The 14,326-nt window shown below is 47.5% G+C and overlaps 2 protein-coding genes across 5 annotated transcripts in view; both read left to right on the top strand.

The window, feature by feature from the left end:
- Positions 1-1,384, top strand: part of cygb2 (cytoglobin 2) — a 7,105-nt gene extending 5,721 nt beyond the window's left edge. For both annotated transcript variants that reach the window (XM_047044309.1, XM_047044308.1), the window contains 2 exons: positions 677-908; positions 1,206-1,384. In XM_047044309.1, coding sequence (XP_046900265.1) covers positions 677-908; positions 1,206-1,370 — 397 coding nt within the window. In that variant the 3' untranslated portion in view covers positions 1,371-1,384. The remainder of the gene's footprint in view (positions 1-676; positions 909-1,205) is intronic.
- A 4,645-nt stretch (positions 1,385-6,029) lies between these two features.
- Positions 6,030-11,991, top strand: LOC124483553. Of its 3 annotated transcripts, XR_006957858.1 has the most exons (5): positions 6,030-6,266; positions 8,532-8,645; positions 9,465-9,534; positions 10,929-10,979; positions 11,342-11,991. XR_006957858.1 is itself a non-coding variant. In XM_047044045.1 (4 exons), exons 1-4 carry the CDS (start codon positions 6,193-6,195, stop codon positions 11,566-11,568), a joined length of 465 nt encoding a protein of 154 aa, XP_046900001.1. In that variant the 5' UTR covers positions 6,075-6,192; the 3' UTR covers positions 11,569-11,991. The 3 variants fall into 3 exon arrangements, 1 of the variants encoding a protein (XP_046900001.1); XM_047044045.1 differs by lacking the exon at positions 9,465-9,534 and having other exon boundaries at positions 6,075-6,265; XR_006957857.1 differs by lacking the exons at positions 6,030-6,266; positions 8,532-8,645; positions 9,465-9,534 and adding an exon at positions 9,693-10,267.
- Positions 11,992-14,326: the final 2,335 nt, after the last annotated feature.

A 14,326-nucleotide genomic window follows, 5' to 3' on the forward strand; every position in this document is an offset into this window, starting at 1 on the left:
CCATTAAGACGGCTTTCAGTTACTTAATCAGGAGAGTTAAATGGGTTTTGTCGAACCTATTAGCTGCCATAATATATCATCATCTATCGTCAGGGTTCTGTAATGACATCATTTCACCAAAGATGCAAAGTGATACCATCTGAGATTGTTGTGAGGACACAGTATGGACTAAGAATGTGTCTTAGTGCTTTTAGATACAATGCCATTTTAAAAGATTGAGTGCAAATCTGTTTTTGCTGGAATTTGTTGGTGAAGCCTTCGGCCTCTTTTCTTCTTATCCAAAAACGTTCACACGAGCAGAGATCATCAAAAGCAATGCCTGTTTGAACCCCTTCGTCATGATGCGTAATGTAACTTTTAGTTGTTTTTGTATTTAATTTTTTTACTTGTCTCATTCTGTTCTTCTGTCTGTAACTATGTGTTTTTATGTTGCTGCCTGTCTTGGCCAGGTCTTCCTTGAAAAATAGATGGGACCTCATCTCCCCAAAAAAATCTCAATGGGACCTTTCCTGGTTAAATAAAGGTTAAATACAAATAAAAATGCCAGGATGCTACAACGCAGGACCGTCATGGTCCACAAAGACGGTGCCCCAGTACCTTATTTCCCCTCATTCACGTTCTCTGTATCAGCCGCTTCACTCGCTATTCCACCATCTCTTCCTCTCTTTCCTTGCAGGTTCTTTGTGAACTTCCCCTCGGCTAAGCAGTACTTCAGCCAGTTCCAGGACATGGATGACCCGGAGGAGATGGAGCGCAGCACCCAGCTGAGGCTCCATGGTCGCCGGGTGATGAACGCCATCAACACGGTGGTGGAGAACCTCCACGACCCTGAGAAGGTGTCTTCCGTCCTGGCCCTGGTGGGCAAGGCCCATGCCGTCAAACACAAGGTGGAGCCCATGTACTTCAAGGTAAGGAGTTTGGATGTACTCTTGAGTTTGATATGGCTTGTTTTCCTGTTAGTTCCACTGTGCTTCTTCACTCTCTCGAGGCAGAATGAAAAACAGTAGAGGGAGTAATTACTATCCACCCCCTACTTTTTCACAGCCATTATCTTTCGCTTTTTTTTCCACTTTTCATCAATCTCTTCCCTGTCTCTCTCCATCGTCTCATTTCCATTTATATGATCTCTTCTTCCACTCTCTCTCTCTCTCTCTCTCTCTCTCTCTCTCTCTCTCTCTCTCTCTCTTATCCTCTCCATCTCTCAGATCCTGAGCGGCGTGATACTGGAGGTGTTGTCAGAGGACTTCCCAGAATCCTTCACTGCCGAGGTGCAAACGGTGTGGGCCAAGCTCATGAGGGCCGTGTACTGGCATGTGACGGGCGCCTACACGGAGGTGGGCTGGGTCCAGCTCTCCAGCTCTGCAGTCTGAGGAGAGAAAGGGGGCGGGGGGGGAGCGGGGGAGCTTGTGGGGCGGAGGACCGTGCGGGGACGAGGTCCATTGTTTCGACTCTGTCATTCCTTCGGGTTAGAATGCCCGGAGGGAGCGGGAGTGCGAGGGGGAACGGTGGTTTCCAAGGGGGGACAAGGATATGTGACTTAGAATCTCTTAATGTATTCACTACTGTATCCCAACCTTTTGGGGGGGGACACACCTTTCCCTCCCTCCCTCTCTCTCTCTCTCTCTCTCTCTCTCTCTCTCTCTCTCTCTCTCTCTCTCTCTCCCTCTACTGTGTGTGTACTGTGTGTACTACTCTAGAGATGTTGTCTGTATAGTTGTACAGTGGGTGAGCATATGTATACCTATGCCCTCATTCAAGACCCATTGTAGTTGCATTGAGATGGGCTGTTAAAAGGGACTTTAGTTTCCATTTTAGGCACTTGATGCTTGCTGAAATTCCAGCACTTGGTGTTGAACCCAGCTCTATCAGTTATTTTTATCCAATCATAAGCACCCTTCACGTATACAAGGAAATCTAAAAGTTATCTTTACAAACCGCATTGGTGATTGAATGATGTAGAAAGCTTAACAAACAATGCATATTCTTGCCGTGCGCACACACCGATTCAAATAAACGCTGCCTCGGACAAACACATACTCACACTCACCATAAGAAGTCCCTAATGCTAATATTTACATGGTTGTCAGTTGGTTTACATCCTGAGAGCCCTATAATAGACACATGCATTAAAACCTCCATTAAGGGTTTCACAAAGCTCCAGGGATCTCAGGAAAGACATCAGTTCTTTGAAGTCGTGTCGGCACATCCTTCACCTCGTAACTTCTCGGGGGGGGGGGGGGGGGGGGGGGGGGGGAGATATCCACAACAACCATCGCAGGCTCACCTAGAACGCTGCACCACAACAGACCGTTTTCGTCGTTGTTGCACTGACTAGCCTCGTTAGCATTTAGATTGACTTGCACCATCCAAGGTCACCTGGTCTCTCGTCCCAGTCTGCACCCAGACATCCCCTGGACAGACTACAAATCTATTTAAAATGGCTCTCGGATCAAATCTCCTGTCGGTGTCTGCGCTGGTTGGCGTGCGGTAGCTCCCTTCTGGTCTCTGGTAGTATCCTCATTTAGCATTAATGAGGCGCTAATGAGGCCCCTTGCTTCCTCATCCGACTATCCGTCACACAGCCCTCCATCTCTCTGTACGTTCTACTGGCCGAACACAAACAGCAAAGGCCTGACACGCATGGCTGCTGTGCTGCCCGCTTTTCTTCATTTGAAGAGAACTACTTGTAGGCCTATTCGGTCAAGGGTGTCATTTAGACGATACCGTAGCTGAATCGGGATTAACGGAGTACAGTTGCGTTGGAAAATGAGCTAGTTTAGCACGACTTTAGCCCGATCACTTTAGAAGAGAGCAATGACCTGCACTACCACTTGAATCTGTGAATTATTATTAATCATCTTTCCCCCGACACGTTCAGGCCCAACCTTTGACGTCAACAACACATTTGGATTGCTTCCTTCCCTCTGAGTTCAAGCCCCCTGGTTTCATTAAGTAGCTGCCCGAAGAGGAATATTTGAGTTGGGCAGAGCTCCTTCTGACAGGATGTTTATTAAACATGTGCGCGGTGCGGCGTGTCACCCATAACTCGACAAAATGGCATCGTACTGTTTTCACTTCCCCCTCAGTTGCAGGCTCCTCCTCCCTGACAGCTGAGTTTCCCGCCGTTGACAGATGGTTCCATCAGAGAGCTTTTCCCACCTGCCAGCATATTTACACACACTGACATGCAATACACACATGCACATGCAATACACACACTGACATGCAATACACACATGCACATGCACCTACACTGTGTAGGCACACACGGAAGCATGCACGGACACGCACGTGCACCATACAGACCACACACACACACATTCGAATCACTCTACTGTATGCTATGGCTATAAGTCATAGTTCTACAGGATGTAAATGTCAACATTGTTTCTGGAAAAACCTTCTTCTGAAAACGTCTCACATTGCGCACACATTTAACGCTTTCGGCAAATAAGGGCATCTTAACATACTGTGCGTGTGTAGTTATGTCAGTTGTGAAATGTTTTGTCCGTTTTAAAGTTTGAACTTTATATTTTTCTAAATATATTAACAGATGATTAACTGTATATGTATTTGTTTACTGTATATTGATTAGTACTATATACTGTAATTGTTTTCTGGGTGGCAGTCTAAATGAAGATGCTGGGTATGTATGCACAGATTACAGACCTGTACCTCTGCAGGTTCGGTAAGTCCATGAATAAAGTCATTTACCACCTTGTCTCTAAATGTCTGGACTATTTTCCCCCGATACATCAAGAACACAGGAGATGTTCACGTTAGTCATTGACAGTTACTTCTACCCGTGCCTCAAGCTATTGAAGAACAGTTGAATCATTTCTCAGAAGGACCACATCATGGCTTTTTAAATTCCATTTCTTGTCGGGTTCCCCCGGGGCCAAACAGACAGCAATAACATTACGCAAGAGTCCCCCGCCTGCAGGTGCGGAGTGCGCATGCTCTGTCCCACTGTTACAGACCCTCTGATAATGAAATAATGGAATGTAAATGTTCCTAATCAATGATTAATGACTGCCTGTTCGCTGTTTGAAGCTTCGAGCGTCGCTCTGTATCAGAGGCACCAGTGGGAGACTCACACTGAGAGGAAGACGTTCATTTTTCAATCCCAGGCGGTAATGTATTCCAGCTCTCCAGCTGTACGCCAGCGTGTTTCCTCCGCCGACAGAAATGGTTTGATTTATTTTCGGAACGGACTGATTTCTGGCATGTTCTGAAAGTTCGAGACCGTCGTTGCTCTTTCTCACTTCCGTTGACGAAACACAGGGCTCTGTGTCATTACCAGGAACAACAAATGGCTGGAGAAAAAAAGGGGCTGATTGGCTAAACAGGTGATCTATCTACCACCCTCTGTCGCACCTGCTAGCAGGTGGGAGGAGGGGGGGGGGGGCACACTGTTGCTCCCCCGACCTCTCTCATTTGGTGTGGTTGGCAGGACACTGACGTGTCACCATGGCGACACGGTCTCTTGTCACCAGAAACTGTCTTCCCAGGGAGGGCTCGAGGCAGTCTCCCATGATGAAGATGCACACACGCACGCACACACCAACCCCAGAAGAGATACAGGAAGCCAGATCAACTGGCTGAGGCACCGTGAAGGAAGTAAACTGCTCATCCTACAGTTTACCGTCTCATTGAAACAAAACAAAAACATCATCAAACTATCAATCACACGTACATTCACATGGCCCTTACACAAATGCATACACACCTGCACGCACGTATGCACACACAAACACACACAACACACACACACACTGAGTCAGCAGTTCCAAGGCTGATGGGATTATAGAGTGGTCTAATTATAGTTGCCAGGACAGGAAAAGTACCTGGTTGCAGATCTGTAAGACATCACCTCTGTGGCTTCATAACCTTATTATGACAGTTGGTGCTGCTTGGGGACACGAGACTCCATGGCTTTGCTGTTTGTCATGAAGCCGTATCATCTAGGCTGAAGTAGGAGTGGTAATCATCCAGTCGGGACAGAACTGTAACTTACGTAAAGGTTCAAAGTGAAAGTGAAGCCATCTCGCTGGTCAGAATAGCGTCACGTATGAGTTCTGTCCAGTTATATTACTGTTCTCAAGCGAGGTGTGATGTGCAAATATACAAATTCACAGGGTTTCTAATCCTCAAACTTGGTCTCATGAGATCATTGAATGTATCTGTCTTTTAGGGGACAAAGTCAGTACATAAGGTGGCCATGCAGGTCAATACTAATAAAAGCTCCAATAGCAACCTAAATATCCTGCAGGCTTTCAAACGGACATGGCTATACCAACTGAAAAAAAACGGAGGAATTTTGTAATTAGACGAGAAAAGCCACTGAGGAGATGCGCATCCACACTGGTACGGCACTTGACATTCCTGACGGCGCTCCAGTGAATCCAGAACCTTCCGTCCACGCTCCGGAGCGCTTTCGACAGGGCGGGCTCTGACGAGGGGGGAGCCTGAGCTCAACAGCGTGGAGGGAATTTAATCTCCCTGGTCGTAATGGCATGAGAATGCCCCCCCCTTCGCCCCCTGCCTAGGACGTGTTGTCATCCTGCCCTGTCTCATGGCGCGACGGGAGAGTGGCGTTTGTCGTGGTGCGGAGGCGGCAGGTTCCAAGGGGGACAGACAAGAGACACGTCGGGCCCTCGTCTTTTCGTGCTCCTCCGTCGTAAACGGACGCCTCATTATGGTGTCACTGGGTTTGCTGTTTCTTAGGCTTCGTTTGACAGCCGTTACGGAACAAGAGCTCTAGCTGCCCCTCGCTCACTAACAACCGTCGTTTTGGGGGGGTTTTGGACCGGTACGGTCCACAGTGAAACAGTTACACGTGGATACAAGGATTAATGAGGTCTGGTGGAACACAGATGGGAGGAGGTGGTGAGGGGAAGGGTGGGAAGGGTTATGCAGAAAATGCATACACATCACAAGGTGGCTTATGTGTGTATCACGATGTCCCTGACCTCAATAACATGGCCCTGTGATCCCGTCTAATCCCCCCCCACCCCAAGCTAATCCACACAGGGCTTCTCTGCAAGGCGCCGGGAAAGGGAGAGACACAGGCAAGCGACGCTAAACGCTAAACGCTAAAGGCTAGGCTAACTCCGTCCCTCCAGACCGCCCCCATGGGCCATTCATGCTGACATCCCGGGCCTCCAGGGTGCAGGGTGGGCCTGGTGGACCATGTGCACCACAATCATGGTCCTCACGACCCTGGCCATCATACTGCGGAGACGCTTCTCCAACCGAGTCAAGCCGTGAGTACCGCCGCCAGACTGCCTTGTGAGATAAACTGAGTCCTCCACTGTCACTATTGTGTAGATTTCAGAGGTCTGACCTTTGTGTGGGAGAACTCCTCCAACTCAAGCTGTAGAGCAGAGTTCTGTCGGCTGAGGCAATTGTATTTTCATATTTGGGGTGATTAACGACTTGTGTCTTGCTTGAAGTTTTTTTTTTTATTGAATCAAAATCGAGCTCTCGGAGAGATGATCTGGACAGAAATTATTGTTTGTGCAGCAAATTGAATCAACGAACCAGCTCCTTCCAACTAGTGACCACTCCACGCTCCCTTCTGTGTCATGCGGAAAATTCGAGCACTTTGTATGCGCCGGAGATTGTTTCGAAGAAATCCCAGCCCCTCGGGCAGTTGTTGAGCTCGTTACACCTCTGTGACTGTCAGCATCTGGGAGATGAAGCTGCTAAGGGGTGCGGAACCCCCCCGAAGGCTGGAGGGTGTATCGATTCAAGGTGATTTCGTACTGAGACGCAAGCTTGATTTCTGCCAAGTGTGTTGTTGTGTTCCTCCCGTCGTTCCCTCCTGACAGCTCTCTTGAAGGGCACTTCGTAGAAAAGCACCACAACGCTCGCCAGAAGCGCCCTGTAAATTTGAATCTTAAAAGCTGCGGTTGTCCATTTAAATCGAGGTGGGAGGGAAAATAAAAGAGACAATCACACTGGGATTCTCTTTCCCCCTCTTCCTCTGTCGGAGCATAGACCGAGTAGCTGAGATAGAGATGAAAAACAACATAGAGTGAGAGATGTGATTATAGAGAGATGATTATCTAAGGTATGCAAAAACACATCGATGATAGATGGTAGACTGAAATCTCGGAGAAGAAGCCAAATACCATCCTGTTCCAGGCTCGTCTACGCCTCCGTTGAAGTGAACCCAAACAGAAATGAAGGTGAAAAAGAACATGTCGGCCAGGCTCCGACAACATCTCACTGCATCAGAGTGGTTTCAGGCATCACTATGGAGTTTATGAAATACATCGCTAAGTAGCTCCTTCAAGTCATCTAAGTAGGAAACATTGAGTCTCCCTGCTCGGCTCGGTCCAACTGTCTTTAAATCGGATACTTTTCGGTTCTTTGAACTTTCACAGTATATTGGCTCGATGAAACGTGTCCTCAGTGGATGGCTTGGGAAGTTGTACCGGCACGCCAAAGTGTATTAAGCTTAAACACAGCATCTGTCACTTTGTGTTTACAGTGTTTACAGTGTCATTTCCTCGGAGGAGGACAAATCACCGTTGACATCACTTCCTTAGGTTCTGGACACTGTGCGGATCGTGCCCAGATACTGGACAGGTTTTGGTCATGAAACCTGAACTGACAATTGCTCATTCGCAATAGGTGAACTGTCCTGAGAGGGGGAGCCTGCGGAGTAGCTCATAGCTTGGGAATGGCGTCGGCTTGTGCGATTAGTTTGGGTATTTTCCTACCACTCCCTGTGGGACAGTGTCCAGAGTTTCGATGTTTACCCCTGAAGCTGATGGAATCCTGCAAATGTGATGGCTTGTTTGAAATACACACACACACAGACACAGACATACACGTGTACACACACAGACTATTGTGCACACTTACACACTAATCCGCATGCATACACGCACAAACAGTCACACACACACACAAAACATTACCATAAACAGTCAGTCCTAATACTCCTTAACAATCTGGGCTGGTGCATAGATGGGACACTCGATGAATAATTGCCTCCCATATCCCACATGGATTGCATTACAGACAAAACCTCTGTCTGTTTAAATTGCATCTCACCGCTACCCAAACAGCCCAAAAACAATGACACATCACTTTGCATTGAACCCAACTAATCAGGCTTAATGTTGGAGTGGATGAAACGAGAAACTCCCTCAATGAACAAAATCAAACCAAAACAGAGAAGAAGATCCTCCTCCTCAAAGCCTTCCTCGTCTCTCCAAATCTGGCAGGAAGTCCCTGCCGCTGAGTCACAGAGGGGAACGATGATGGCCCCTGCCAGAAAGCGAGCAGCCACCGCGCTGCCCACCACACAAACGTGGAGGTTTCCATCACACTGTCCCGTGCTAATGAGATTTGACACCTGTCCACCCACTCATCTACTGTCCTCTGCTCTCTCTCCCTCTCTTTTTCTTTCTTTCTCTCTCTCTCTCTCTCCCTCTCTCTCTCTCTCTCTCTCTCTCTCTCTCTCTCTCTCTCTCTCTCTTTCTCTCTCCCTCTCTCTCTGTCTCTCTCTCCCTCAGCCTCCCTGATGAGCTTGGGGAGAAAGAGATGGCGTACATGCCGAGGGACCCTCCGCCCATACAGAAGTGAAGCCTCACGCTCAGCCAGGTGTCAGCTTCGGGTACATCAGCCTGGTAATGTATGCAGTGCTGGGTTATTATAGTCCTCAGTCTGGTGTCTGTGCGACCTTTGAACTCGTCTGGTAGGGGGAGTTTGTAGAAAGTGCAGTTTGTTGTGTTGGCAGAGGGTTTGGTTTACTAAAGAGGGGATTATACTTGGAGTTGAGTGCAGGTGAACACCTGAGCAGAGCTAAGTTTGATTACTGTAATCGCATTAGCCTCTCGACACTTAAAGAATATTTCAAGAACACCTTTTGGAGCGACAAGACAAAACAACCCCCATTTGGTTCCAATCCAACCAATTTATGCAAATGCTGTGGATGCTCTCTTTCTCTTCCTTGTACCCCTCTTGTTTCCATGGTACCTCCATCGGTGTCTCCAATGATGGATGCTCATCACTAAACTATTCTTAGTCCTCAATTAGGAGAGGTGCACCTAATACCTAATCGTATCCAATCAGAGATGGAGATCTGGGAGAGTAATAAAAAACGGGATTACCAGTGACATGGGCTCCAGGTTTTAAATATCCCTCAGACAACTGAGCCAAAAGAAGCGACTGTCAACTTTAGCTCCATGTTGGCTTTCAGAACGCTTTAGCCACGGTAGCATGACACAGCCAACACATGTCGTAAATAGGAACGTCCTGAGCGTTTCCCTGGAGAGCTACCATCCTGTAGGATGGTAGATTCACACACTAGTAAAAAGCCAATCATTTTTTAAACCATTTCTTCTTTGAGATGATCAATGAGCCAACAAATTGGGTTTTAATCCCTTTCTATCCTGGGCATATTAGACTTGTAATGGCAATTGTCTTGTTTCTGCACACCCCCCCAGATCGACAGGCAGCTGCATACGAAGCAGACAAGGGGAGGGTGACCAGGGTGGGGAAAGACAAAGAGAACAGGTGAGGGTTCCATTATCCTATTGTGATATCTTGGCTGATTACCAACAATGCTCTACATTCCTTTTTATCCAACCCCACACATTTCAGGCCCGCTCTTTTGTCCATGCCCTTGTGCCAACGGGCAATCATCCCTATTCAAAGGCGGCGCGACGAAAGCAAACGGACTCGATCGGGCTTCACCATCTAGGATGATGTCTTTTGTCAGCTTTTTTTCCTGGAGGGAGATAAATAGAAACGCCTCTGTGTAGTCTGTGTAGACAGACCAATTATTCTCACAATTAATGGGAGGGTTGGAGCACAAAGGCAGACGTACGGCACGGTGAATGTGGCAGAAACGGCGAACGCAGTCCACAGCCATGACTAATGCACGTGGAACAGGGTGCGCTGAGGAAACACCTCACTCCAGAAGCCCAAAACACCCTACCCCAAGTCAGGCACCGTCCTGCTAGTATCAGTCTCTGGATTCAAATGACAACAAGGAAAGCCATTTCAGCCACCTGAGAGAGAGGAGGCGTGGCCATAAAGGTAACAGTAATACGCTCCCTCAGGGATGGTTCTCATTACCCCCAGACCTGGGAAGAAGAGCAAACCCTCAGGAGAAAGACCTAGAATAACCCAGAAGAGAGGCTCAACCATGCCAGGAGCCAGCGAGAGTAGGGCGGCGGACCCTCGTCTACCAGAGCACTGGAGAGACGTCAGGGCGTGGAGCATAGAGAGAAGGCAGAGCCACAGAGTAAGCACCGCTCTCTCTGTTTTAGCTGTCGTGGTCCTCCATCTCTCTTCCAGGCAATCCAGCCAATACTTAGTCGTTCAGAGGGTCTATTGATTGACCTGCAGGACCCATGGGGATTCATAAAATGACCTGAACTGGCTATCCTGGATTCAGAGATTCTCAATAACGATGATTTCATGTGCACCATACTGTGCGTTTTCACTACAAGGTTCAAACATTGTGTTTGAATGCGCTGGTGTGTTCAAGTCGAGCTTCTCTTTGCATTTACGGCACTGCATGTCTGAGGACTTTGCCAATGGTCTTGTCTCTGCCTCGCGCGGGCACAAATAGGTTAAGCAAAGTAAGCGAATTGCGTGTGCAGCGAGGGGACTTGTGAGTTGCGCCTCGTATAGGCGCCCATCTGTTGGGTCACAAGTACGGAGGGTGAGTGGTTACTGGGGAGAAATTGAGCAGGCTGCTGAATGTTTTATGGCAAGTCTAGTGAGAAAAGTGCCATCGCTGCAAAACTAGGTTCAGTGTGAAAACGTGGGCATGGGGCCGTTCTGCTCTGCAGCGTTGAAATCGTAAATGATTGATGTATTTGCGCGTCACCTGCCTTTCTTCCCGTCTGTCTGATTCCATTCTCTGTCCCCCCCCCACCCTCTGTCTTTCTTTTCTACAGATGTGGGTCCTAGATGTAGAGAGCCTTCTCAGTTCGATGGCCAGGCAACTGGTGAGTCAGTCCAAGCCCTTGTGTGCTTTGGGGATTAGAGTGCCGAGCCAGAGAATAGCATATCTGTTGTGGTCTGATGCTGAATTCTGGGATACCTTTCAAAAGGACGCTCTTCGACTGTAGCTATTTTCTGTGTGTGAAAACATTGACTCCTGTGTATGCTGATGAAAACATTTGGCCATGTGGTTGAGGCGATAAGATAAGCCTCAAAACACAGGACCAATCACAACAGCCACAACATTTTCAGAAAATAAAATATTGTTGTTTTCTTATTGTTTTTACTCAGTGTCATCCTGCTGATTTGTCCTGGTATTCATATCAGATACCATTTAGCTTATAAAACATTTCTTTTTCTCTTTCAGAGTGCCTCTCTGGAAAAATATCCCCGGCAAGAGCTTGCGAATGGCACAAATCCCTCCCCCTCTTCATCCTTACCTATTCCCCCTTCAAGGCCCAGGAAAGTTTACCCCCTGTTGTCAAGCCCTTTCAGACCGGCAGCTCTAGATCGACCTTCAGACTGAAGGACTTTCTGTGGATCACGCAAGTTAAAACAGACACTCCGGACAGATCAGCCCGTATCATCTCTTGATTTGGAATGTTTCTCAACAGAATGGACGGTGTTATACATGATAAACCTATCTAGATGGCGGCCCTGACCCTAGAAGTATCACCACAGGTGATTATGCCCAAAGCCAAGTTCTTAAATTACAACATTGGCCCCGCCTCCCCGTGTGCTGAAATCCAGAGGGAAGCATGGCTATGGATAACCTTGTCAGACACAAGGCATGCAAGGTGGAACAAATGTGACTAAATCGTTCATAGCTGGGTGTATCCTCCTCCTCCTTGATGAAGAGTTGTTTTCAACATTCAGGAGAGGTGTGATCATGTTTAGACACTAATATACTGAGACTTTCTAAGAAATAAAGAACGATATGTTAAACAGAAAACATGAGTTCACACCCTTCGTTGGGTTGAGTGTTTCTACTTGATCCCTCCCCTGACATAATAAAGAACTGGTTTGGATGAGTCCTTGATTCTTTATTTGAAAGGTTGCATTTCATTCGACATTTACAATTACTCAAAAACAGCTTGTTCAAAGATGGACACAGTATACCATACAGTATACCACACAGTATACCACACAGTATACCACACAGTGTACCACACAGTATACCACACAGTATACCACACAGTATACCACACAGTGTACCACACAGTATACACTGACTTGAATCAGTTTCTCACCCCCCCAAAAAGACTTTCATTGAGTATTTAAACGTTGCTGTTCTTCAGGGCCCCATAACCTAGAACAACTATTACAAGCTCACATGTATATATATATTTTTTTGATTGACAAATAAGTATATTCTTCATGTATTTTTTACATTCAAGGCTATTTGACTTGCTCTTTGTTCAGTTACGGCCTGGGTTGTCTATCCTTTGGCACCCCCAAATGCAATACAATAACCATGCTTCCTCCCTGATTGAATACATTATTGAATCGCAGTGGATGTTGTTTTCACTTTGCCCTGGTTGTCTAGGAGATTTCACTGTGTACATGTTTTCCATCTGAAAAACCACTAAACTCATTGCAATGTTGGAAATCGAGTCGGATCAGACTCAATCTATTAAAAAGTCAATTATCAGGACTATCTCGTTCCCTGTCTGCGGCGGACGACAGCAACTCCCCGACCGCCACACAACGCCTGCGGCAGCAAAGGAAAAGAATGCGCCTAATGTGTAGCCAGTACATCTCCTTGCCAACCGTACACTCTAATCCAAACTCTGTAATCAAGAGGATGCGGAACGTGAACATCAGCGGATGGTGGTGCGGGTGCGTCCGTATTGGTATCTCACCACTGCGCTGACGAGCCTGAGAGTCTCAAATTACGGGGCTGAAAGCTTTGCTATTGTGCGTCGAGTGAAGCCGGGGCACATGGGTAATGAGCGTGGCCTTCCTACGCTCTCCGGCAGACCTGGAGAGTTAATCTAATCATGGGGAAAGATGGAGCACAGAGCGCCAACGCTCTCTGCTCTGTAATAGGCTTCGGAGAACCAGGGACAGATAGACGGATGCTAATAGAGACTTGTGTAGGACAACACACACACTTTAGATGGCCCAACCACTGGAGGCTGTTTCAGGTCACGTAGCTTAACGATCTCTCTGCTGGGACACAGCAACACACAACAGACACAGGGATCCGGGTTGGACGGGAGGAGAGGCAGAGGAACTGTAATAAATTGGATTTGTTGTTATGTTATTGTTCCGTTTTGCGTGGACAGCTCACAGTGAGCTACATCTGTAGTTGTCCCTGGGCAGGTAGACAACCACACCAAGGCCCATACAATGTGTACCCATACAGCCCATACTGTGTTCTGTCTGTCACAATGACAGGGTCCACAATGAACGAAAAGGCACAATCATATGAACATCCAAGTGAGACCCTGATCATTGGATAAAATGAAAGAAACGACGTCCAACAGATCCTATTCAAGCCATTTCTTCTGTCGCCATTGCACGCCCTTCACCCCCCTCCCTCCAAATCTCCCTCCCTCTCTCCTAGGTCCCTGTCCTACAGAGGGATTAGGCTCTTGTGATAACCCAGCTCCACAGGTAATCCACACAGAAGTGCGTTTATCAACAGCCTCCCCCCTGTTGGTCTTCGATGCTAATAAGATGCTCCCAAGGCAATTAGCACGCACCGATTCTGGAGAGAGCCTCTCCAAACCACTCAGCCAGCCTGTACTCCACAGGTCGTAAGGTCAAAGGGCAGGTGTCAGGGACTTGTGTTGATGAGAGGATGGTTTGATAGCACAGGCTTGCTTCCAGTCTGCATTCAGTGTTTTGTCCTCGCTTGTCATTAGCACTCCTTCCTGGAGGACACTTCATGTGCAAGTTGGGACCACTCCAAAACATGGAGAGTCTTGAATCTCATTTGACTTCCATCAGAATAGTGATACGACACCTCACTGTTGGTTGTGATGGGGGAGATCCGGATGAACCTGGGCAAATCTGGACACGTGTATATGCACTATCTTGTCCTCTTCAAACGGAGGGCTAGTCGCATCTCCACAAGTGCTTGGCTGTTTGAAAACAGAGCTAGAAGTTTCAGTTCTCTACCCCCATTTCCACATCTCATTTACTGTAATGTGCCCGAAGAAGATGTCATCCAATATCAATACCCACATCCAAATGTGTTGGGTACTGTTGTGTAACTGATGATCTGCATTCAAGAAGGTCCATTTACGTCCCTTTTAACTAAGGCAGGCAAGTGGGGTCAGTTAGTACGGCAGACTGCTTTCGGCTTCTTTAATGCCTAATCAGTGAACATCTGTATCGTCATATT

The sequence above is a fragment of the Hypomesus transpacificus genome, chromosome 21 (assembly GCF_021917145.1).
Source record: "Hypomesus transpacificus isolate Combined female chromosome 21, fHypTra1, whole genome shotgun sequence".
NCBI lineage: Eukaryota > Metazoa > Chordata > Actinopteri > Osmeriformes > Osmeridae > Hypomesus > Hypomesus transpacificus.

Bases quoted from the DNA above. Each gene is read 5' to 3' on its own strand.
- LOC124483553 (XM_047044045.1), top strand. From the start codon at position 6,193: ATGTGCACCACAATCATGGTCCTCACGACCCTGGCCATCATACTGCGG. The intron at 8,646-10,928 runs GTAATGTATGCA...TCTTTTCTACAG, and splicing joins GCTTCGGGTACATCAGCCTG to ATGTGGGTCCTAGATGTAGA. The intron at 10,980-11,341 runs GTGAGTCAGTCC...TTTCTCTTTCAG, and splicing joins GTTCGATGGCCAGGCAACTG to AGTGCCTCTCTGGAAAAATA.